This window comes from Coniosporium apollinis (genome assembly GCF_000281105.1).
Source record: "Coniosporium apollinis CBS 100218 chromosome Unknown supercont1.36, whole genome shotgun sequence".
NCBI classification, from domain to species: Eukaryota; Fungi; Ascomycota; class Dothideomycetes; genus Coniosporium; species Coniosporium apollinis.
This window is the reverse complement of record NW_006913298.1, coordinates 214,506-239,319: the sequence shown is the minus strand read 5'-3', so window position 1 is coordinate 239,319 and position 24,814 is coordinate 214,506. Positions and strand designations below refer to the sequence as shown.

The following is a 24,814-nucleotide window of genomic DNA, read 5'->3' as shown; positions in this document are numbered from 1 at the left end:
TGACGACCGATCGAGGGCTGTATCGTCACGTACGATGATAGAGCTAAGCCAGGATGCCAGGCATAGGGCAGCGTATATAGCCTTATAATCATGTCTAAGCTGTAACTAGAGATGAAACCGTAAGATCAAGAGATCTTTGAAAGTATAGTGAAGACAGTATATTTTGGCAATTTCCGGGTCCGGCGTTTATTGCTATTCTCGTGAGGGCTGATAAGAACCATCATCGCGCCCCGCACGTGATCATGGCCATGGGATGCGGCAACCTTCATCCTCATCCCCCGCCCTTGATCTGCGCCCTCCTTCAGCTTCGGAGCAGGGCATGTCCACCGGTGCAAAACAGCGCGAACGAGGGGAACGGCACGAACGGGCCAACTGCAGCCGCTCCCGTCCCCGCACCGGCTTCCATAGCGCCAACCTTAACGTCACTCTACAGCTTGGCTAACCTCCGCCCTTTGCTCGCAGCCACGCTCTTTCTCTCTCCGCTGAGTCACAAAGCCCGATTTAGATCGCTCTTCGACGATCTTCGCTCAGGCTCGGTGTATCGCTCAGCGAAACCATTTCTATTCATACCTACTCGCGTAGTCCTTCAGGTTGATACGTGGAAAATGCAAATCCGCATAGCTCATGAGGCTTTTGGTTTAAATCGAGGATAGCATGGAGGCATCTATGTGGTCATCGTCAACAGCCTCGAAGCTTGCTTGCTGTCTTTGCTCGGTGTTGCTATCCCGAGTGATGTCGTTCTGTAGCTGTGAGAGAAAAAGTGAGAGTTTGAATATAAAACAAGCGTAAGTGATGGAGAGCGAGCGGTAATACGGCTCTTCCGCATCTCGTATCATGCCTCAATCAATACGCAAACTTGTAGTCAATCTCGTTATATGCTGGTCGTTTTTGACCGGCGCTTTTGCCTTTCTAAATGCTACCGAAGACTCTGTGCGACTGGTCCTCGCCAATGATAGACTATACTCCTCAGTCAACAAATCCACAGGTGCCATCGACCAGCTTTTACTGGATGGACAGGACCTTCTCGGAGCTCGCAACTATGTGACGCCCACACCGGGGGGCGCCGGCGCTGGTAACAATGGCATCGGGCCATACTTGGACTGTTACTGCACGCCTTCCGGATTCTACACGCCTGGCTCCATTGCTCCAAGATACAAGCTTATCAAAGGGGTTGATTCGACTAACACGGCCTACGGAGGGATTGTGATGAGCGAGACCTATCCACCGACAGGTCAAATGCTAGAGCAGTATTGGTTTCTGCGAGAAGGAGAGACCGGTCTGCACACCTTCAGCCGACTTGCGTACTACAACGAAACAAGGCCGTTCCTTCGGAACCTGCAGGAGTTCCGCACGCTTTTCAGGCCGAACACCCCGCTATGGACCCATCTGTCCACGAACGAAGAGCTCTACGCTCCATTGCCGTCAAAGAACGCCACCGCGAGCCACGTCACTGTGCAGGATGCAACGTGGTATATGGGCAAGACCCCCGATGACCCGTACGTTGTGCAGATGTCGGACTACTTCGGCAAATACACGTTCCATGACACCTGGCGAGATCACGGCGTCCATGGCATGTTTGCCGATGGGTCCACGAGCCCTGACGGTTCGACATTCGGCGCCTGGCTTGTCATGAATACCAAAGATACATACTACGGTGGACCACTTCACTCAGATCTTGTCGTAGACGGTATCGTCTATAATTACTACGGTCAGCTTGGTGCGATGCTACGGCAAGTTTGTGCTTACCGGTCGTAGTATCCAATCATCACGGCGCTGGGACACCCAACATCACGCACGGATTCGATCGCACGTTCGGCCCGGTAAGCACTCGATGCTTCCTTCAACATAATCCATTGGGACTTCATGTGATGTGAAGAAGATCTGACGATGACTAGCAATACTTCCATTACAACAAAGGCCCCGCATCCGCTACGGTGAATGATCTGCGAAACGAGGCTCTGCAGTATGCTTCTCCGGTATGGAATGTTGATTTTTATGATTCTATAGCCCAACACGTGCCCAACTACGTCCCTTCCTCAAGAAGAACAACCTGGAAAGGACACATCGACCTGCCCGAAGGCGCCGTCCGTCCTATTGCCGTGCTGGCCCAGAACGGCGTTGATTTCCAAGACAACGCGCTTGACGCAAGTGGTTATCAGTACTGGGCCGACGTTGACCCAGCAACTGGCGACGTTGAGATTCCTCAAGTCAAGGCCGGAAAGTATCGGCTGACCGTCTACGCCGAGGGGATCTTCGGACAGTACGAGAAGGACAACATAGACGTAGTCGCAGGAAAAGTCCATACCACCCATGCGCGCTGGCGCGAGGAATCCGCCGGAACAGAACTCTGGCGTATTGGAACACCGGATAAGAGTAGCGGCGAATACAAGCACGGCTACGAACTCGACGAGACGCATCCCCTACGGCCAAGAGAGCATCGCATCTACTGGGCGGCGTACGACTTTCCCACAGACTTTCCTGAAGGCGTCGTATTCCGAGTAGGCGAGAGTCGAGAATCGGAGGACATGAACTACGTCCACTGGAGCGTTTTCGGTGGCAAGGCGAACTTCCTGCGCCCGGAGCCCTACTATGAGAACGTGAACAACTGGACAATCCTCTTCAACGCTTCAGATGAGCAGCTGAGCAAAAAGCGGGAAGCAACGCTCACGATCCAGCTGGCCGGCGTCAAGACGGCAGCGGGGAATACAGATATTTTCAACACGTCCGAGCCCTACGCTAATCTCCCATACACCGTGGCGGTGAATCAGCAGGAGTTGGAGCCTTGGGTGATTCCGTGCGTCTTTCTTCTTTTCCTCTCTTCTTTCCCCGTACGCTTGCCTGACAAGAAGAGCTGACCGTAAAGCAGCTACTACCACAGCAGCTCATGCGCGGTCAGGTCCGCCGTCATCTGCTACAACGTCGCGCATAAGTTTACCTTCCCCACCGAAGTGCTCTCTGAGGGAGTGAATGAGCTGGTGCTGAGTTTGCCGGCGAAGGCGACGAATTATGAACCTGCTTTGCTGCCGCAGTCGGTGTATGTGCAGTATGATGCATTACGCCTGGAAATCAAGTGAGAGAGCCTTCGATGGCGGTCCGTAGGGACTGGTCTGGGTAATCCACCACAGGAGCTGCCTGTCGCCGCTAGGTATTGCATGATGAGCGCGCCGCCCAAACACATCCCACAAACCTATGACATTGAAACGGGCCACGGAGGTGATGTTCGACTAACGTCCCCAGCGGGCATTATAGAATCGGTCACGTACTGCGCGCCAGGCTTGAGGGTAAGAGGGTGCTGACCGCCGCTCAGATAGCAGGATCATGCGCAGCATCAATTCTCTTTGAGCATTGTATATAGCGCATTCGCAATGCCCGTATAATCTCGCATTATGTCACTGATCTCCGCACTCTGAGCTCTGATAAGAAGTCTATACACCACTCCATAAGTGTTGTTGCTGCCACTCGCCGAACAAATATTAAAGGATGACTTGGGTTCGAGTAGGGACTCTGGATATCACTCACTAAATACACTGAAGGTTGGACATAGGCTCAGTACCGTACGAATCATCTCGACTAATGGAATGCATCAACGAAAACTGGCACTTGAACCTGTATGATATAGCCATGCCGCTCCGTTCAGGATTATCTCTCCACCTCCAACGCCGCGAACGCGCTTCAAGCAAATACTCAGCGCACGTGGCCACGACACCTGCGGCTGCCAATCCATAAAAGCGGGTTAACTCAAGTAAATTAGTTCCCGTAACCGAACCGTACCGCCGCACCGACCTTTAGTGGTGGCCGTTGATGCCATTCATTCCATTTACCTCCTTGACACCATTCATCACCGTGGAACTACAAAACACCTTCCGTCCCCGCTGGTCCGTCCTCGAGCAGCTCAACTTCTTCCCATTCAGCGTCACCTCTTCATGCGCATCTCCAACTGGCAAGATGACACTGAGGTCCTCCTCCCTCCACGCGAGCTGGACATCCGAGCCGCTGCGCGAAAGCTCCACCTCAACAAGCGCATCCAAGCACCGGTAGCTGAGCCTGAATTCGACTGGCTCAGCGGTCGGAGAAACGCCGTCATCCTCGAGCCAGGTGGTCTCGAACGTGCCCGTGGTGCCAGCGCTCAGCGGCGGCGGGAAGATCTCAACAGCTCTGTAGTCATCCTTCGGAAGACTCGCCGGATTCACCGTCTCGCCAGCAGAGAGAGTCTGCACATCCTTACCGACAGGGATGGCCGCGCCGATACGCGCAAGCACAGGGATACTGGCGTCCCACTTCGAGTCAATCTCGACCCACTGGCCCGCAGCGAAGAACTGGAATGGCGCGTTCAGGTTCAAGAAGCCCGGGTCGTATGCAGATTTCCTAGGGAGGTACATCTTAGCTTTCGTCTCGCCAGGCTCGAACACGCCGCCTACGAGCAGCGAGTCGCCCAGCCAGAACTGCGTCTCGCCGTTCTTGATCATACGGTTTTCCCAGACCATTGGGTCGGCCTCGTAGCCCCATCCGGTCCAGCGCTGGGGCGGGGAGGCGGCGGCGTGGCTTTCGAGCGCGAGGGAGTAGATGTAGGGGATCATTTCGTAGCGCCGCTTGATTGCTGCGCGGACTAGGGGGGTCGCTTCGGGATACATCCATGGCTCGATTACTTCGCCGAGGTTGTTGTTTGTGGGAGTCGTTTTGAAGCAATTGATGGCGAAGCGGGAGGAGTAGATGCCTAGCTGGACCCAGCGCACTAGGAGTTCAGGGGAGGGCTGGGGTCCCTCGAAGCCGCCGATGTCGTGGCCGTAGCACTGGAGGAATTGTTAGAAAGACCTTGTGACTAGTAAGGAGGGGGCAAGACTTACCTGCAACAAGCACATGCCGGCCGTAAGCGCGAGCGCGTTTGCTCCCTTCATCCCATCGTAGCTGGTCACATTGTCACCGCTCCACGAACTGGCGCAGTACCTCATCGATCCAGCAGTCGCACTACGGGTCAAGATAAACGGTCGGAGCTCAGGCTCCACTTCCACTGTTGCATCATGGGATGACTTCGCCATGAGCTCCGTCTGCAAGGCCCGGCCCCAATACCCGATGTGTTTCAGCTGCTTCGCTTCGTCTGAGCCTTGCACAGAGGGCTCGTCGAGCTCACACTGCCAGTGGTCATCCGGAATCGTGTACTCATTATTGTCGTTCCAAATGCAGTCTACGCCGAGCTTCTTCAGATCTCGGATTCCATTATACCACCACTGGAAGCCAGCCTTGGAAGTGAAGTCAATATGGCCGCCCTCCCCACTCTCCCCGCCTCCAGCACTCCACAGACGCGCTGTACCGCTCTTCCCAGTCCGCAGGTCCTTGATTAAAGCCCCATTCTTACTGAGCTTCTCATACTCGGGATGATTGGCCAATACGTACGGTTTCACATTGAAGATCAACCGGATTCCCTGCTTGTGGTACTCGTCGATGAACGCCTTGGGATCCGGGAATCGGTGCCGATTCCACGTGAAGACGTTTCGGGTCTTGGGTTCCGTCTCCGCGACTGTGTAGCCCGAGGACATTTGGAACCCTGAGCAGGGGATGTCTTCCTCCTTCATCTTTTTTGCGAAATCAATCAGTGCATCGCAGGCGCGCGGCTCGTCCAGCATCGAATATTTCATTCCCCCGGCAAGATAGCCGAATGCCCAGCGAGGCACGAGGAGCGGATAGCCGACGAGATCGGCGTAGGTGCGGACGAGCTCTTTTAAGGTCCGGGAGATGATCAAGTACTCTTCCAGCCCACCGTGGTCCTGTCGGTATACTTTGTAGTAGCCCCACATGCCGTCCATCTCGGAGCCGACGGAGTAAAAGCCTCTCGCGTGGGAGGTCGAGAAGACGCCCACGCAGCCTTCTGGGGTGGCGTTGATGAGCAGGGGAATGTGCTTGTACATGGGGTCGGTACGGTAGACATCATACCCAAAGCAATCTGTCGCGGAGAGAACAAATTGCCGATTCGACAAGTCCATGGGTGCTGCCTTCTCGCCCAATCCGACATGGAGAGTACCGCGTTTGTATTTGGTATAGTGGGCGACGCCTGTGCCGTCTGTGGCATACGACCGGTAGGGGAGATCGGCGTGAAGGGGAGCTTCGGAATCGGCGAATGAAAGAGAGACTTGGGGGCAGCCTGTGAAGTCTACTTCTGCTACTACATCTCCGATCTTTGTCTGATAGCTGCTTTTGCTCAGTGTTGTCGCTGGTACAACGTCTCCGTGCCGTATCTCGGGGAGGGGAGCACTTGGGTGAGGTGGTAAAGGGTGGTCTTTTGTGGTGAATCGCGTGCGGAAGACATTTGAGCGGATTGCTTCGAATGAGAAGTCCGCAGGTAATCCCTGCTTATCTTGGGAGCGGAGGTATAGCGATGCTTTTGAGGAAGGGTTTTTGGAGGAGTCAATGGCGTAAGTCTGGGGGACGAATTCGTGTTGAGGCGCCATGATGCAAGTAGAGAATTGGCGTGTTCTCTCGAGCTAACCAGCAGGTTTCGGATATGGCAGCCATCTCGGCTAGGTGCTTGGATGTTTATGTAGTCAGGTCGGGGTTGTGGTGTTGCGGAGAACACGGGAGAGAGGGAGCAACGTTGGGAGATAACCTTCCGAAGACCGACGCCATCCATTCCGAACATCTGGAGAACGTCCTTTCGCGGAACGTCGGGTCATGGCTGGGAATAAGCAGCTTTACGCATAGAAAACATGTGGAAAACGTGGGGATCTCCGCACTAGGGTCGACGGGAAGATCGCCGCTCGGTAAATCTTTACCCATTCTCAAGAGTTGAGTGGCAGCGCCTGGGCGACGCCAGACTCCTGAACCACCGAGACCAACGATATTCACCATCTTTATCGCGGTCCTTGCTATGATATTCGACTTCAAATCGTGTATATAGCATGCCTATGAGAGCTCTGGCGTCTCATTTCTCCTAAGCCTTTGATGTAGCGGTATTATAGTATCTGACAAGGCTTTCAAGCTGTACGGGATAGTTCGTGGTGAGCATCGGAACTCTCGGCCGAGCGAGCTGTCGAGTGGCGAATTTAGTGCCCAGGACTCCTCTCCACGGGGTTTGCTCCCGAGCCCCATGGGGTGGCTCCCGATCCCCTCAGGGTTGTCGAAACTTTACAGGCGTCCAGTCCGGATATGATCGTCGGCTTTACCACCGAGATGCGAAGGCAGGTAGGATATATATCGTGCTATCACGACAGGGAAGTCCATCACACTCTCCCAAGTCTTCCATCAATCTCTCCTTCCGTCTTATTTCGAGAGTCTTCCTCTCCAACTCCGGCTTTCATCTTATATACCTAGTTCCAGCCTTATATCAAGCTGCGTGCTTGATGGCAAAAATGGCACAACCAATCGGCGGCGAAGACTACAAAGCTCGAGTGGACTCTGTCGAGATGGCTGCGACAGCGACAGTCAAGGGCAGAGATAAGGCCAACGAACTCCTCAGCAGCGCAGAGGGCCGCATTGTCGTCACGCCGGAAGACAACAAGAGGGTTCTCCGTAAGATCGACTTGAGAATCCTCCCAATCCTCCTGGCCGTCTACTGCCTCCAGAGTTTGGATAAGACTACCCTCTCTTACGCTTCGGTTTTCGGCTTGATCCAGGACACCAATCTGGTTGGGACACAATACTCATGGCTCGGGTCCATCATCTACATTGCGCAGCTCGTGATGCAGCCAGCCATAAGTGTGTTTCTAGTGAAACTGCCTATCGGGAAGTTTACTGGTATTACGGTTTTCCTCTGGGGCGCGACACTCTGCGGGATGACGGCAGCCCATAACTTTCCTACTCTACTGGCCACTCGATTCCTCCTCGGCGCATTCGAAGCCGCAGTTGGTAAGCACAGACACCGAGCTTTTATCTTACACGCGCTGATCGGACCTGCAGCTCCAACTTTCATCGCCGTTGTCCAGATGTGGTACCGACGTAGCGAGCAGACGAACCGAAACGCGTCTTGGTATGCTATGTTGGGTATTGTCAACATTGTGAGTAGATCCTCAGCTCAACGCCGGAAGAGAAACTGACATTGAACTCAGCTGGGAAGTTTGTTGACCTATGGTCTTGGCCATATCAATGGCTCTCTGCATTCGTATCAGATCATCTTCCTTTTCTGCGGTCTTCTCACTGTGGTTGTGTCCGTCTTTGTGTTGTAAGTAAAGCTATTCCACGGCAACCTCTGCGTGTTGGCCATGCTTACATAGAACAGCATCTTCATGCCCGACTCGCCATGGGAGGCGAAATTCCTCACACACGAAGAAAAGCTTATCTCCATCGAGCGTCTCCGCATGAACCAGATGGGCGTCAGCTCGAAGGTCTGGAAGTGGGACCACGTGTGGGACGCAGCGCTGGATCTGAAGACCTGGCTGTGGTTCTGCTTGATCACGTCTATTGCGTAAGTATATGCATCTACGTCCCGCCGATAGGACAGCCGCTAACGAGAATTCCCTTCCAGTATTCCGAGTGGCGGCATATCCACCTTCGGCCCACTAATCATCAAGTCCTTCGGCTTCGACTCTTTCACTACGATTCTCTTCAACATCCCTTTCGGTAAGTAGAACAAGATAAGAAACATCATAGTGCTTAATTAAACCCCTTCAATCCATCCCACAAGGCGACGAAACTAACAGGAGTTTTCAGGCGCGATACAAATCGTGAGCACACTCGGCGGTGCCTTCCTCGCTACAAAGCTCAAGAAGAAGTCCCCGGTCCTCGTCCTTCTTTGCATTCCTCCAATCATTGGCATCATCATGTTGATGATAATCCCATACACAAAGGGCAACCGCGCCGCACTACTCGTCGGCTACTACCTCATCTCCGTCTACCCCGGTATCTCGCCCCTCATTTACTCCTGGTCCGCACAAAACACCGCCGGTGATACCAAGAGGAAGGTCACAACTGGTATGATCTTCGTCGGGCAGAGCGTTGGAAACATCATCGGCCCTCTTCTGTTCAAGCCGGCCGAGGCTCCGCGTTACACAAGAGGCCTGACGGCAAATCTTGTGCTCTTCGTGTTGATCATGATCCTCGTGGTCATTGGGGCCTTCTACATCAAGTTCTTGAATGTCAAGCATGCGAACATGCGCGAGGCGATGGGCAAGTCGCGGGACATTGTAGATTTATCTATGGAGACAAGCAAGGATGCGAAGGACGCGGGCGAGGCACTCAACGAAGACCAGGGCGGCGTTGGTGAGAAGGCCTTCGACGATATGACGGATCTGAAGAACGAGGATTTTATCTACCTGTATTAAGGGCTGAATTCTGGCCGCCGGGAAGAGTCGGCAGGAGAGTGGCCCAAGGAACGGATGAATTACTGCTGTTGTATATACTGTTCAGAATATCTGCCTTGCAAGATGCGTATGCCGTCTTCCGCACCTTCATGCGTTTGCGAATAGTGTCCCATCCTAGAGTCGGCGACCAACCTCAAACAGCTTCGATCTAGACGCGGGAGACTTTATCCATCTCGTGGTATGTCTGATAGCCCATGCTTCCCGGCAACAAAGAGGTACGAAGGACGGGGTTTGTTCTGAGGAAGCGGAGGCTTGGCGGCGTGCGATCACGAGGGTTTGAAACAAAGTATTTCGGGGATTACGGGAGGAGAATCGAGCCTTTAGAGGCCTGTGTGGTCATGAGAAGCTTTAAATTTCCATCAGATTACTCACTTGGTGGTGCTTTACTAATAACAGATGAAGGGCGGCAAGCGTCCGCTTCCTCAATACAAACGCCGTCCTTCGTACGAAATGTAGGTTATCATAATAAGCGCGCACTCGTAATTGTTGGCATCCTTTCCCCGTTGCCTACAGGATGTTAAAACTTGCAAGTGCGTGATTATGTGTAAGGCTTTTCAGCATGTTCGCATCTCTGGTTGAGATAATACTGGAAGCTGATGTCCGGTCCTCCAGCTTCTCCTCAAAAGGACCGGAGACAGCTTTGCAAGATCATCAAGCCTCAAGGAAGACGATCCATTGGACGAGTTGTCTACCGGGCCACTGTACCTACGTTTCTGCAGGTGCTGCCGTTGGCAACTCCGCATCGTCTTCCCCAGACCTCGGCAGCTTCGGCCGTGTCAAACCAACTCCAGCCACGCACTTCTCCGCAGAACCACAACCTCACCTCTTTTTGCATGTATGTTCGCATTTAACCTCCGATACGCGCGAACGGGGCCATAAGCCCTTACACTACGGAGATGCCGGCGGACTGGATCGTAAGGCTGAGTAAGTATGGAAGAGGCAGCACAGACCATGGCTGCTCCTCCTACTGCGAAAAGACGTAGGGCTATTGTAAGTGCGGTCATGCCGTCCCTTATGCCCGTCGACTTGTACCGAGACTAAGGCCTAAGCCCGTAGAAGTCTTGCGCCTCATGTCGGCGTTCGAAGGTCAAGTGCGACGGAGAGAGACCCTGTGGCCGGTGCGCTTCCGAAGAACAAGATAAAAATGTATAGAAGGTCTCACTGATGTGGCGCCAGCTGTGCTACCTCCAATGCGGAGTGTGTGTACCTGGAAGCGCCTGCCGATCCTACTACTGAGTATGGTCTCATTTCTTTCTCAATCAATGTTCAACAAGGTTGTCGCATTACACTATATTTCCGTTCTGCGTTGCAGCCTCCACTCTCATATCGTCTGTGCTCCTATTATCTCTTACTTTGTAGCCGCTGACCAGTAAAAGAAAGTTTGAGCGGCTCGAGGGTGAGATTGGCCTCCTCAAAACTCAGCTGGAAACTCTGCACGGCCTGCTTTCCGCACCTTCGCCTAGCCAAGACAGCGCAGCAACTGCATCTCGCTACATCCCAACGTACAATGGTACCTCAGGGATGAGCCATGTAATAGGGGGCCAGCCAACGTCGATTCCGCGGATGTTACCACCTATCAGCTCCTTGGATATCCACGAGGGGCCCTTCACCACTCCGGATACGGGAAGCGCTGCACGTACCGGATATCCCTTTGACATTTCAGTCCACAACGGCTCTGCTCTATATACACCAAGTCTTCCTCAAGCCAGTTCTCCGCGGCGATCTTCGATGGAAGGGAGCAGTAGGAAGCGGAAACGGGGAGCTTTCATAGTTCAGACTCAGGCATTGCCCGATCTCGTGACAAAAGGCATGGTATCCGAGGAAGAGGCAGCGTTCTGGTTTCGATCGTACGTTAATACCACACTTCCCAGAGGTTGAGCTGTGAATGTTGACGGTCTGGACATCCCAGATTCTTTACAGGAAGTGTATGTGCACGGGTCTCTCAGTTTTGTAATCTTCGTCTATGCTGACCTGCTCGCTAACCATTGATAGCATCGATTAGTGCCGGTGTTCTGCCCTCAGTTCGATACGATGCCATCAATACGTTCCAGGAGCAGTTTCCTCTTTGATGCAATAATCACCGTCGGCTGCAGAGCGGAGAATGGACCAGGTTCGCAGTCGTATCAGAGACTTCAAGCTCTCTTGCGGGATCACCTGTCGAATTTTCTGCTCCAACCAACCTCACCAGTCAGCAAATCCATTGAAACCGTACAAGCACTTCTCGTCATGGCGAGCTATTCAGACAACGGATGGCTCAACACAAGCATAGCTCTAGGTTTAGCCCTGGAGCTAGAGCTTCCAGAAGCCGTAGAGCAGCTCATGGCGAGGACGGTTGGGGCAAGCATCGAGAGATATGCGAAAGGAGTGGACGAGGAAGAGAAGCGACTATTCCGGCTGACAAGAACCTGGTACGGTGTGCTTAATCTGGACCACATGTAAGTTCCCGACAAGCCCCTTGGCTTCTTTGACCCTACGTGACTCATCAAATCACTAGATTCTCCCTTGACGGCGGTAAAAAGCCTGCAGTAACTCCCGCTAGCTCCCCTCGCCGGCTAAGGGCCCTTCTAAGTCATCCTCAGAGGACGCCTGTAGATCTCCGACTCTTCGCCCAGGTGGAACTCAACGCTATGCGGTCATCGATGCTAGAAAATCTCCCCCGCATCTCCGACTTCTCCATGGACACTGAGGAGGAAGCCGAGCTCGCGTCCGTCATCCGTGGTGCACGCATTGACCTCGACCTCTGGCTCGAAGAATGGAACAGCATCATTCAAAAGCACAGCCACGAGGCCGACTCGGACACAAACGTCACACTCTTGAACTTACAAATCCAGCATGAATGGGCGCTCATAACCCTGCATTTGAAGGCAATTTCAATGATGGGCGTCGAGAACCTAGCCCTGATGACTGACAAGCAGCGCAACATCATCCTCGCAGCAAAGGAAGCCGCAGAGCGGCATCTTGAGCTCTTACTCCACGCCTCCTCGGCCAACGAAGGCGACTTTTCCTCCCCGGCCTCCGAGCGCACTTACCTGGCCAGCTTCAAGTGGACGATGGACTTTGTGTGGGCGAAGTGCGCGTTCTCCGTACTTCTTGTCCTCCGGTTATCCATGCTGCTGCGAGACCCACCAGAGCGTCTCATGCAGTTGTTGCGCCAAGCTCACGAGCTGCTTGAGGAGCTGGAGCGCGGGACCGGCGGGCAGATAGCCTACTTCCAGATCCTAGCCGTCAGTGTGGAGAAGTGTGAGAAAGCGCTCAGAGAGCACATGAGGCAGAAGGAGCTGCAACAACAATGCGAGAGCGGCAACGGAGTAGGCGGAACGGCTGCTTTCGCAGCCACGCCAGGCGATCTGGGCGACAGGCACAACGATGGCAATGCTGGTACTCCGGGGAACAACGACGCTGAGCAGGACTTCCAGGCGTACGCCCCGAGGGAGCTGCTGCTGCAGTGGGATTTTCCGGGCCTGAATCTGAGATACATACCGATTGGCTGGCAGGATCTTCTTATGGACTTCGACACCATGTTCTAGTTTGGTTACAGGAAATGTTGCAGATTTTCTCTGCGCTGATCGCCGGTGTGTGAATGCAATTGAGTCGCTGCCTTCATGCACCTTTGGTGACTTGGTTTACCCAGATCGGGTCGTGTACGAGAAGTTTGTGGAGTCTACCAGGGAGCGAGGGCCATGGAAAGATATGTATCCGGCAAAGGTGTGGCTCTCCATTAGCGGCGCTGAGCTCCTCCCTGACGATATGTTATATCAAGTCCTCTGTTGATAATGCCAAATGAGACGGGATTAAGGTGACATTCGAGGTTATCGAGGGGTGTTGTTATGCTTGGCAAGCACTCGACACCGCGGTTGAGCGTTGTACACCTCATATGCCATTTGTGGCGATGATACAGTAGTAGGAACTAACGCTTGGTGAAGTTGTTTCACTTCAATTTCTGACTTCGTTGATTCGTATCTACACGTCTGTTGCCTCCACTAGGTCATGCGAGTCCCACACCCTATTTCCTTACGTCACATCCTAGGATTTCCACGTATCTATGCCTCAACCTCCAATACCTCAGCATCCTCAAGCGCGTTGACATCGCGGCGACTAATGCGACACCTGCAAACGCAATTGCCCGAGCAGCGGTCCGCGGGGCCACTGGTGCACCGGCACTAACGCATGTTGTCAGCGCCAGCAGGACAGACTACGGCGATCTCACAATTCAAGGGGAGAACTTACGTAGGAGCCGAAGCAGTTCACCTGAGCGACGCCGTCTCTGCAGAGGATTGCGCATGCTGGAGGGTGGTCAGCTTGGGATGTCTAGGCAGCGGAGTTGGGGTCCCCGGTGACAGCTTTTGATGGCCGCCGAGTTATTAACGGGCTACGCTCGGCCTCAAAAGCTGCCTCCAGGTGGAGCAAGGGAGGCGGGGTGCGTACATGTCTGTATGGTATGCGGTTAGTATCTAGAGGACGGGAATTGGTGTCTCATTGGTTGCGACGCACACCAGCGCTATTGCACCTTTGAGCCACGGCGAAGTTCACGCCTGCGGCGAGGAGGAGGAAAAGGTTGGTGAGCTGCATTATAGAGAGGCTTTGGTTGAATGGGGGGTGCTTGTAGGCGGATAGCAGGTCAAAGATCAAATAGTTTCAGTTGTTTGCGAGCGAGGGAGGGATGAAGAAGGTCAAAGACGATTGAGGGCTCCAAGATGATTTGTATTGACGCCGGATAAGACATCTTGTTCTGGCCTTCAACTTCCCCTCTTCTCCTCTGCCTCAACTCACAATCCGCACAGCTTGATGCAGTCAAGAGCTAGTCGCACTGGCCTAGACGCCGTTTACCCCAGATTCTCGGAAGCGATAGTTTGCTTGGCTGGCTTGTCTTCACTGCCGATGCGAAGGAACTAAACCTGTCAGGGCAGGTGGTTGGATATAAACTGCCAACGATCTCGCTTGCCCTGCATGCGGATGCGGCCCTCGTGCCAGGCAAGACGCCAATATTTGCGGAGGAGATCTTGGTTATCCATGTTGTGCCTCGCTACGGTGGGATACCGTGATCTAGTTTCGCCGTTTGGGGTACTTGGCGCAAGCGGTACAGGCATGATACTGGCATGATAGTGCTTGGATGCACAGGTGCAGCCGGGGCTGAATGCATTGTGCTATTACCTGAGGGGTACTGTTGGGTAGTGCTTGTCAGTTGGTGATATGGCTTGCTTGGTGTAGGACTACTCAAGCTTGACTGTCGAATTCTGATGTTCTGATTGGGGTCTGCTTTCTGGCGTCCATTGGCGGGCCAATGATCGTGAGACCGTCTCGAGCAGGTCCTCAGATCGAAATCCAATATCCTAGTTTCATAGCCAAGAAAAGTCTGTGATCGTATCAAGTCGAATAACAAGAACGGTTTTGGATAGTAGAGAGCATAAGACGTTCAGCAGCCTTATCCGTTAGTGTATTCCACACCTAGGATACCTTTCTGGTCAAAGGCTGCGCCTGGCTTATTTACTACAATGTCTACAAGTATCTCTCCACGCAGCAGGACCATGCTGCGACCCATTCCTTGATGACCATTCGTTCCAGGGTGCTGCACGTGACACTAAAGCTTACGATGCCTCATCAGCTATTCCACAATTCCATCTACAGACCATTTGCCGGGAACGTCTATATGTATGATGTACCGTAAGGCATGCATCGATTGATTCGCAATGTAGGAGACCTGACAGAAGACAGATGAAGCAGCACGTGACATAGCGTTAGCAGACCGGGGTCGCCGTTGTCAGCGACGCACGCACGAACCGGCCTGTGTCGCATGGAGCCCGACGGCTCCAGCAATGCGACTTCGCAATGTCTGACGGTGCGACGGATTTGCAGTGCTGGGTCACAGTCCGCCGCAGCGGGCCCGGAATGCGAGCTCCTTGGATGGTGCGATGTGCAAGCGCAGCATCGAGCTGAGAGATCCACGGTTCAAGGCGTTGCACCGCTGGACGCATCACCCGGTTCCGCATCCCTCCGAGGCAGCAAGGCCTCCATCAGATAACCGGCCTATCCCAATCAGATAAGTCTTGTCTCTTTTCGTTCAAGGCTCTCCTTGATCGCGCTGCACTCCGGCGGTCCAGCTGCGTCAGTGCTGCATCTTGCTCATCTCCCAGCCTCTCATTCTGTTGCGATGTTCGGCCTTGGCTTTTCCTTTTTCCCCACTCAGCGTCATCTCAGCGCAAATTTTCTTGATAGCGCGCTTCATCTGATAAGCTAGCTCTATCTAATCAATCAAATCTTTATAACCCTCTCTTCCCAGTTTACTACGTACCAGTGCGAACAGCTGCATTGTGGTCTCTGTCCTGCAGTAGCTTGTTTTGTTCTTATCAGATCTTCCTAAGCCTTCAGCATGTCGCACGACCAGGAGTACAAGGACACGGATGCGACCGTCGTCAGTGATAACTCGAGCCAAGTCCACCTCACCGGAGAGAAGAGCCCTGGTGTCGCACGCATTGAGGCACTGTCCGCTCATCTGACGACCTTCGATCGTATCTTCTTGTTCATCGGTGTCTTCCTCATTGCTTATGCGTACTCTCTTGACGGGACTCTGCGATACACCTATCAGGTACGCAGCCACGTGACATCATTGCAATGATCAAGCTCACCACTTCTAGCCGTACGCGCTCGCTGGCTATGAGCTCCATTCGTTGCTCGCTACCGTCAATGTCGTCAGAACAGTCATCGCTGCCGCTGCTCAGGTCGGTACTCTGTCCAAGGTGTCCAGCAGTGAGCTAACTCTCTGTTCAGCCAACAGCAGCGAAGATTGCAGACGTCTTCGGTCGTGTTGAGCTGATCCTCGTCTCCATTTTCTTCTATGTGATCGGTATGCTCCTTTAGTGGCCCTCGCCCATCCTTTTGCTGACTCCGCGAAGGCACGATTGTGGAAGCAACAGCCAACGGCGTGGGAGCATTCTGCGCCGGAGCCATCCTCTACCAGATTGGCTACACCTGTGTGATCCTCCTTGTCGAGGTCATCATTGCCGACATCACATCTCTGCGCTCCCGTCTCTTCTTCTCCTACATCCCCGCTACGCCCTTCCTCATCAACACCTGGGTCAGCGGCGATGTTGGCTCAGCTGTCCTCGGCGCCACGACCTGGAGATGGGGCATCGGCATGTGGTGCATTATCTATCCAGTCTGCGCTCTCCCACTCATGCTCGCCCTCTTCCTCGCACACCGGAGAGCCAAGAAGAGCGCCAATCTTGCCGACTACAAAAGCCCGTATCAGATGCTTGGCCTCAAGCGTCTGACTGTGGCACTCTTCTGGCAGCTCGATGTCGTTGGAATCATCCTCCTGATCGCCGTTTTTGGGCTTATTTTAGTACCCTTTACGCTCGCCGGCGGTGTTACATCCCAATGGCGCAGCGCTCATGTCATCGCACCGCTTGTTGTCGGCATCATCTGCGTCCCGGCCTTCATCTTCTGGGAGCGGTGGTGCCCACACCCTCTCGTCCCCTTCCGCCTTCTCACCGACCGCGCCGTCTGGGGTGCGCTCGGCATAGCGATGATGCTAAATACCGGTAAGCCTTACACTGTTCTCTTCTGTGACCTAAGCGTGAGTAAGGCTAACGGAACTGTAGCATGGTATCTCCAGGGTGACTACCTCTATACTGTCCTTGTCGTCGCCTTCAACGAGTCCATCAAATCCGCCACCCGCATTACTTCGCTCTACTCCTTCGTCTCTGTGATCACTGGCGTCTTCGTCGGCATCACCGTACGCTTTGTGCGCAGGCTCAAGCCCTTCATCGTCTTCGGCACCTGCCTATTCATGGTAGCGTTCGGGTTACTGATCCGCTACCGTGGTGGCAGCGACCGCCAGGCCCACTCCGGTATCATTGGCGCGCAGGTTCTGCTAGGTATTGCCGGCGGTCTTTTCCCATATACCGCTCAAGCCTCGATCCAGGCCGCAACAAAGCATGAACACGTTGCTGTTATCACCGGTCTTTATCTCGCATCCTACCAAATTGGCTCCGCGCTCGGCAACACCATCTCGGGCGCAATTTGGACTCAAGTTCTTCCCGGCGAGCTCGAGACCCGCCTCGCTCCGTTCGGTAACGCGACCGCCGCCACAGCGGCTTATGGCAACCCCTTCGGTTACATCGTGGAGTGGCCGGTTGGCACGCCCGAGCGGCAGGCGGTGGTGGATGCGTACAGGCATGCACAGCGGCTGCTGTGCATCACGGGTATCTGTCTGTGCGTGCCGCTGATTGGCTTTGCGCTGGTGCTCAGGAATCCGAAGTTGGGCAAGGAGCAGAGCTTGCCGGATGCGGAGAAGAGGATTGAGGGTGAGGCATTCGTGGGTGCGGAGAAGAAGTGGTGGCAGAAGATCTTCTAGGAGATGAGATCACGCAAGGGGCAACAGTTGTGTCGCTGGGTAACGGACGCTTGCATGTTGGCTCATAATGGAGATGGAAGAACGAGTGTACAAATTGGAAGGCGTCCATGCTGTTGCTGCTAGTGCACGCTGTGGAAGTGATAAGGGAGACTTTACTGGTCTAACAAGACGATAGGGGTTACAGTTGCAGCATTGAGATATTAGCCCGAGCAACATGATGCTGAAAAGCGTGACATGGGTTCAACCGGTTTAGGTTTTTGCAGTTCTCTACGAGCGGGACGAGCAACACGTGCTGATAGCAGCCTGACATTTGAGGCATGCCTACGCGTTATGTCGCGCTCACGTCATGGCCAAGCCAGCACATGTCAATGATACATCACAGAGATAGTTATCCCACTTTATCATTCATCATGTCGTGCCCTCTTCGCCTCCAAGAAGACCAGTCTCGCGACATTCAATGCTCTAGCAGCAGCAAATCAACTCCCACGCGATCATGGAGAACGGCATGGAGAAACGCCCAGCGACCATCAGGACCTCGAACCTGCCCGCAAATATACTGCCCTTGACCGCAACGACACAGCTACAGAACACCCTCAGCGTACGCGACACCTTTCCGTTCAAGAGCTTCCATTCTATACCCAGCTTGCCGGCCGTCTTGACGAACCTTGCCCTCTCTGGCGCTGCATTGGTCGCAGCTGCAGCCTCCATCTTCGTCACCGGCGTCATCTTCCTGCCATTGGGCATACTCAAGAGCACCGTCAGCACCTTGCTCGTACCATTCAACTATACGAGACGAAGATTGGGCGAAAAGCTTCCAGACCAGACAGGCAAGCGCCGCTGTGTCGTGATCAATGGCGCGAGGTACGGATACCACCTTTCTCAGCTTTCTGTAGGACCGTGTCTGACAGTCTCGTCTTCGCACCAGCTCAGGGATTGGCGCCGCTCTAGTATCCGAATATGCAAACCCCAACACCCACCTCGTCCTGCTCGCGCGCTCCATTCCTCGTCTCAAGAAGGTCGCAGCCACAGCTCGCGCTCTCGGCGCCACAACTTCCATACACTCTCTCGACTACTTCGAATCCGGCAACATCGACGCCATGCGTCAGCTCCTGAAAGACGTCGACCGCGAGCTCTCAGGCATCGACATCGCCATCTCCTGCGTAGGCGTAACTGCCCATCGGCAGGATGTCTTGGGCCGCAAGGACCCCGACAAGGACAATATAGATGGGCTGGCGCCAGAGATCGCTGAGACTGTTCGCCCAATGGAAACGGGGGAGCAGTGGGGCCATACGACTGCGGCGCGGATGCTCCGCATCAATGTTGAGGCGATGCAGGCGTTTGTTTTAACGGCGTGGGAGCTCATGAAAGCGCGCCGACTCACTCTTGCCACCACGAAATCTGGGGATGGAGTTTACAACCCTAAGATTGTCTTTATGGCCTCCTCGGCTGCGTTCTTCTACCCCGCGAACTTCAGCTTGTATTCCGCCAGCAAGGCATACCTTTACGCCCTGGGCCAGTCTCTGCAAACGCTCTCCGCGCCATACGGCATCCAAATTACAACTGTCTGCCCAGGCTTCATCGAGTCTGGAATGACGATCACTATGATCGAGGATGGGTGTCCAGTTCCCATCTCCGTGTTTGGGGATCCGCGGAAGCTAGCAGCAAGGATACGGACTGGAGAGGAGAGGAACGATAGAGTGGTTGTTTATCCTCTGGCGCAGGCGCTGCCGCTGTTTGGTTGCAGGGCGTTAAATCCGTTGCTTGAGGTGCTGGGGCAGTGGGTCGGGCTGGCGACGGGGAGTGCGGCTTGGACGCCGACGTGATCCGTGGCTGTCCGGTTTGGAATTAGAAATTGTTTGGTTGCGATGTTGATGGTATGTCTCCGTAATGATTGCGAAGTCTTGAATTTCTTATTGTACATCACCTCTGTCGTCATCCAACAGTTGGGAGCATACATGCCTTCTTTCAAGAGAAATATGTCACTCGCACAGTTCTGTAATCTACTAGGCATATAGGTGGTTCTTCGAGCTGGTATTGACACGTGACTTCAGGTGCTTCGACGAGATGACGCGAGCACAACATCACTCACACTCCGATTGCGAACAGTTTCTGCAACATTATGCGTTTCAACGCCACGTTTTTGGAAGACGCCCTGACTGCCTGTGGAACACTGAACCGCATGTGCTGTGGTCGCCAGTCAGGACGACAGTGCGAATTACAAAGTGGTGATCCATCGTCCGATCTTTCCACCCCGTGTTGTTGAGCAGTACATTGGGACCCGCGCCTCGCAGGAACGCACATAACCGGAGATATCTACTGCATCTTAGGCACTCCAGGCAATATCCGAGACTCAGTGGTGGGCTCTCTACGCCTTTCTCCAGCGGACTTGGTTCCAAAGAGCCCGGACAGTGCAGTAAATCGCTCTGTCCAAGACGCCGCTCGTAATATGCGGCGGGCGTTTATTACTCTAGTTATGATCAGCCGAGCCCTTAACTTCCTCTGCGTAACTACTTGGATCCATCAGATGAGCGAGCTTGCATCTAGGATCGTGGCGGATAATCCCGCCAGCAGGATACGCAGGTGCTTTCCTCAGAACGAGGTCCCTCAGACGACGCCTGGACACAGCGCGCCACCAACATTGTTCTCTTCGCCATGAACATCTAAGAGCACTCCTGCAGATCAGTTTCATTTTGTCGTAGCAATCAGACATGGACTTGGGTTCAAGACCGTGGGAGCACTCAGTCGTGATCCTGTGCGTTTGGCTTTGTCAGCCCTTCTTCAGTAGGGTCGTGCCACAGACGCGGGCGACCCTCGTGACAGAGTGTACGCGTTCCTAGGCATTGCTGCGGACTCTGAGAAGTCGTGTCATGGGGATTTGACCACTAGTCTACGACCCGACTTCACAAAGTCCGTTTCAGACGTTTACCTTGATACAGCGCTATTCCCATCGCGAACGACGCGCGATTTGAACCTTCTCTCCCACGTCCAAGGCCACACGTACGCTGAAAGGTCTGCCGTCGTGGGTGCCCGATTATTCTGCGAGGGCTGCGCCGGCAACACTGATCACCCCGAGGTCGACATGGCCAGCGTCTGGACTTCGCACTTGGCAGTACTCGACAGGCTCTAACTCTCGTCTGCTCAATGTCCAGTGTTCACTGGGTGGCGTTGTAGCTACCACCGAGACCGAATACACGAACTCTATGCTCGGTTCAATCGCGTTCGCAGCTGAATTATCACCACGACAAGCAAGCGGGAATGCTGAAAGAGAGACTCCGCTTCCGGGTCCCATCATGGAGACTGTCAAGAAGGGCGAAGCACAATTTCTGGTTTCTTCGAAGCATCTGTCCAGTATTGAGGTATTGTGGCGAACGCTCATTGCTGATCGCTTGGAGAATGACTACCCTACCCCTTTCTGGGGTGGCCTCGCTTTCGGGGATTTCATGAACGTCTTTCTGCAGACATGCCGAGCGATAGGAATCGCAAAGGTCCGTCGCGCCATAAGGTCCGCCTGGAACTGTCCTAGCCGACGGGAACCGGTTGTATACCTCGATCTGCCCGAATTGGAGGATACGAAAAAGACGTTCGATGCAGCGTTCTCGGACCAAGGCGAGAAAGTCATTTTCATGTCCTCCAGCATCCAGTTTCTTCATGATAGTTCCCGATTGCATCTGCTATGGGATCCTGGGAGCAAATTCTATGACGAGTTCATAAAGAACGACCGGTATTTCGAATACAACAAAGAGATGTTGCACCACATGTCTTACAGGTGCCTATTCCAGACCGAGGACCGTCTCTTGGGGAGCGAGCCCGTATCACTCGATGTGGGGGACAAAGTTTAGATCCTCGTGGGCGCCAACGTTCCCTTGCTACTACGGCTCATGGAGAATGGCAAATACCGCGTTATCGGAGAGGCGTATGTATACGGCCACATGCATGGCAAGACGCTCAAGGGAGAGGGTTTCAAGCTTCAAGATCTGGTACTAGAATAGCGGAGACGGGAGATTGAGATCTGTCAACTTTAGCGGGTAGACAGAGAGTCTCTGTGCATGTATCGGAAGCTGCTCTTGATACCCTGTTCGTAGGTATGGATCAGCTGCATTTCGCTGGGTGGCGCGTTCTTCGCCTGGCATTAGGTCCAAAGTTTCCAGGATAGCTTCGAAATCGCTTTCATCAGCATCACAGTCAACGGCTCGCACAATCCATGACATTCCTAATGCCTACGTACTCACCCCCTCTCCCTCTCCTCCCTCCACATCCTCCTCTCCTCATCCCCTATCCCCGGCCCCCGATACACGCTCCCATACACCCCGCCCGCCCACTCCGCTCCAACCCCCTCCCTCTCCACCCTCCGCCGATACCACTTCCCATAACACAGCAAATAGTACAGCCGAAACGCAAGCAACGCAAACCGATCCCTCTCCAGATCCTCCGGATAGCTGGCCCCCAGATCGACCGCCGCAGCAATCCCTGCGATAACAGCGACCTCGTGCGCATTAACCAGCGTCCAGGAGCTTGCAAACCTAGTATGCTTCCGTCCGTTGAGCGCCCACATCCAGGGGACCACGAGGAGGTAATGCGTCCAGGAATGGCATAGCTGGTGCCACCAGTCCTTCCTGATGATCTCGGAGGGCTCTATTTCGTCGATGGACCAGAGGTGGCTGTCGCGGGCTTTGTTGAGGAAGATGGTTTGGAAGACGTGCGAGTCGAAGGGGACGGAGGGCGGGAATTGGGACTGGTAGTTCGTGCAGTCGAAGCACATTTCGAGCTTCGTGGGGTCTTGAGGGTAGGGCTTGATGTAGTACATGGGCTTGAAGTCCTTATTCGCCATCTCGCACCGCGCGGTCTGGTCCACGCCAGATAGCGTGGAGACGGCTTGCGTGGGGTTGTAAAAGTTTTCGTAGTGTTTCCGCATGTAGTCCGTGTCGGTGTGTGTGACGGTGATGTCGTCGGAGAACTTGGCGGAGCCGAGGAGTTTCTTCTCGCGAAAGGTTGCGGTGGGGCCGAGGAGGCGCTTTGCGCTGTCGGCGCTGGATCTCTGTGAGTATCAATATTGTGGAACGAGGCGGTATACCTACAGGACACAGAGCACGATCTCGTCATAATGCTCCTCCGCCTCCTTGGCATGGGCGTCCGCATTGCTCGTCTCGTCCTCTCTTGCCCAAGCGCTGGTCGGATTGTGCTGGTCTTTGGCTGGAGTCCTCTTGACTGTTTTTACAAGTACACCATTCTTATCACGTTTGATGACTTGCGTGAGTTCCGTAGATAATCGGACTTTGACGCCTCTTGCTACCAGACTCTTCCTCCAATCTTCGTAAAAATCACTAAACTTCGGGAACACGACCATCGGCGGCAGATTAGACGCGACGCTAAGCTTGTCGCCCGGATACCACATCCCATATGTCGGACTTGTGATCAGCCTTTCCAGGATAATACTCGGCACCTCCGGCGCGTAGTTCCCCGTCCCTAAGAAAAGCGCAACCATGGGCAAGGCGACCATGTTGGCGAACTCGTCCGAGAAGCAGAACAGCTTCATCAGATACTTGATAGGCAGTAGCGCGAAGAAGACCTCGAACCAGCGCACGATCTTGATCACGGTGTGGAAGCGCTTGATCTCCTTTTGATGGCGGGCGAGCATCTTGGTCGGGAAGACGTTGGTCCAGAAAGTGTCGTCTTTGCCGAACGAGACCTGTTCTTTCAATCAGCGCTGTCAGCAGCCTGCTGTGATCTGGCCGTACCTGCAGCTTCACCGGATCCGCTTTATATCCCTGCCGTGCAAACATGGTCATGGTATGATGAAAGATATAGCTTCCGCCCTGAACGCCCTGGTTTAGCCAGCTCGCGCCGTGCTTGTCCTTGTCGATTGGTATGGAGAACGCTTGCCCTCCGCAGTAGTCGACTGCATCGATGAGGGTGACGTCGAATTTGTCGCGATGCTCGGCGAGGTGGTGGGCGCAGGACATGCCTGGAGTCTCGGTGTTAGTATCTAATGTATGTGTTCGATTGGGTTGGGAATGTACCAGCAGCTCCAGCGCCTACTACCAGCACCCTCTTCTTGCGCTCTGCGCCTGGAGGCCTCGACATGATTGCAGGTTCGGGGAGGAGAGGGTCGTCAGTCTGGCGCATCTAGGAGGGGGTTTTGCGAGCGGTCATTGGTACAAGGCCGCGTCCCTGGGGCGTCACAGCAGAGTTCGTGTGGGGAAGACCATGATAACCCGACTCCATGGAGAGGTTGTCCAGCATAAACTACGTCATTGGTGTGGGTTTATTGAGATTATGGACAGCAGAGGGGTCAAGCCACACCACGTTGGCGATCGATCGTTCAGATTGGCGAGAGTCAGCTTTGTGGATAGCGTGGAGATTATTGTACAGCCTCAGGCATGAGCAATCAGTATCGCTGTCACTTAACCGCGGCGCCAGCAGAAATAGCATTGGAGATCATCAGGCATGAGCTACCGACGCTAAATGGCACCAGTTATGAGGTCTTGAAACATCGTCTTCCCCGCTGTAGACACAATTGAAGTTCATCTCACATCGCCCTACAGCTCACGATTAACATCTTCCAGAACGTCGAACAAAGCAGCCCAACCGCCGACCGAGTGTGAAGATAATCCAGATCACCTGTTTCCGCCATCTTGATGCCTCATGAGCCGCCTCAAGTAGACTGACGCGGGTACGCCTGTGGCTTTGTGGCATCGCGCATGAGGTCCCAAAGGCTCAAGTAGTCTCTCGGTTCCAGAACCACCTTCTCGGACAATGAAGCCTCAACACGCTCGCTTATCATCCGACGTAGGCCCTCGAGATGCTGCTCTACAAATCTCATCTCCCAAGGCGCACAGGAGGGAAGCGAATTCGGGAAGCAGGCATCGATGTGGTAAAGAGGACCGGAATCGGAGGCATTCTGCCGAAGCCTAACGGCGATCTCGACCACAGTACCCCAGGCCTCACTTCGCTGATTTCTGCCTCTATTGCGACGGCAGCCGGGGAAGTTATTTACAATCCAACCGCCTGCGACGTACCATTCTACCGCGCCGTAAAAAACAGTATGACGGAGGGCCGCAACTCCGTCTTTCCTGATTCTGTCGAGCCAGGCCGCGTAGCATCCACGGTCGTGCTCTTCGGAGCTGACCCCAATATGGAACGCGTGCTTGCTGTAGTAGAGAAGGAGCGACTCCGC

General features: G+C 54.0%; 8 protein-coding genes across 8 annotated transcripts; 6 read left to right on the top strand and 2 right to left on the bottom strand.

Moving 5' to 3' along the window:
• Nucleotides 1-834: 834 nt before the first annotated feature.
• On the top strand, nt 835-3,074 carry W97_06832 (uncharacterized protein; the record flags this gene model as incomplete). Its single annotated transcript, XM_007784816.1, has 4 exons — nt 835-1,708; nt 1,756-1,820; nt 1,896-2,794; nt 2,867-3,074. 4 exons carry the CDS (start codon nt 835-837, stop codon nt 3,072-3,074), a joined length of 2,046 nt encoding a protein of 681 aa, XP_007783006.1.
• A 711-nt stretch (nt 3,075-3,785) lies between these two features.
• On the bottom strand, nt 3,786-6,443 carry W97_06831 (uncharacterized protein; the record flags this gene model as incomplete). Its single annotated transcript, XM_007784815.1, has 2 exons — nt 3,786-4,790; nt 4,845-6,443. The coding sequence occupies 2 exons, from the start codon at nt 6,441-6,443 to the stop codon at nt 3,786-3,788; spliced, it is 2,604 nt and encodes an 867-aa protein (XP_007783005.1).
• An 897-nt stretch (nt 6,444-7,340) lies between these two features.
• Nucleotides 7,341-9,248, top strand: W97_06830 (uncharacterized protein; the record flags this gene model as incomplete). Its single annotated transcript, XM_007784814.1, has 6 exons — nt 7,341-7,836; nt 7,888-7,985; nt 8,037-8,149; nt 8,207-8,392; nt 8,453-8,547; nt 8,638-9,248. The coding sequence occupies 6 exons, from the start codon at nt 7,341-7,343 to the stop codon at nt 9,246-9,248; spliced, it is 1,599 nt and encodes a 532-aa protein (XP_007783004.1).
• A 2,265-nt stretch (nt 9,249-11,513) lies between these two features.
• W97_06829 (uncharacterized protein) lies at nt 11,514-12,814 on the top strand (the record flags this gene model as incomplete). Its single annotated transcript, XM_007784813.1, has 2 exons — nt 11,514-11,722; nt 11,782-12,814. The coding sequence occupies 2 exons, from the start codon at nt 11,514-11,516 to the stop codon at nt 12,812-12,814; spliced, it is 1,242 nt and encodes a 413-aa protein (XP_007783003.1).
• A 2,840-nt stretch (nt 12,815-15,654) lies between these two features.
• On the top strand, nt 15,655-17,640 carry W97_06828 (uncharacterized protein; the record flags this gene model as incomplete). The annotated part of the gene is made up of 5 exons (XM_007784812.1): nt 15,655-15,870; nt 15,920-16,003; nt 16,053-16,128; nt 16,178-16,825; nt 16,886-17,640. 5 exons carry the CDS (start codon nt 15,655-15,657, stop codon nt 17,638-17,640), a joined length of 1,779 nt encoding a protein of 592 aa, XP_007783002.1.
• A 493-nt stretch (nt 17,641-18,133) lies between these two features.
• On the top strand, nt 18,134-19,463 carry W97_06827 (uncharacterized protein; the record flags this gene model as incomplete). The annotated part of the gene is made up of 2 exons (XM_007784811.1): nt 18,134-18,501; nt 18,566-19,463. The coding sequence occupies 2 exons, from the start codon at nt 18,134-18,136 to the stop codon at nt 19,461-19,463; spliced, it is 1,266 nt and encodes a 421-aa protein (XP_007783001.1).
• Nucleotides 19,464-20,930: 1,467 nt separating this feature from the next.
• On the top strand, nt 20,931-21,479 carry W97_06826 (uncharacterized protein; the record flags this gene model as incomplete). The annotated part of the gene is made up of 1 exon (XM_007784810.1): nt 20,931-21,479. One exon carries the CDS (start codon nt 20,931-20,933, stop codon nt 21,477-21,479), a length of 549 nt encoding a protein of 182 aa, XP_007783000.1.
• Nucleotides 21,480-21,865: 386 nt separating this feature from the next.
• On the bottom strand, nt 21,866-23,721 carry W97_06825 (uncharacterized protein; the record flags this gene model as incomplete). The annotated part of the gene is made up of 4 exons (XM_007784809.1): nt 21,866-22,667; nt 22,716-23,326; nt 23,376-23,602; nt 23,658-23,721. 4 exons carry the CDS (start codon nt 23,719-23,721, stop codon nt 21,866-21,868), a joined length of 1,704 nt encoding a protein of 567 aa, XP_007782999.1.
• Between the last annotated feature and the right edge of the window lie 1,093 nt (nt 23,722-24,814).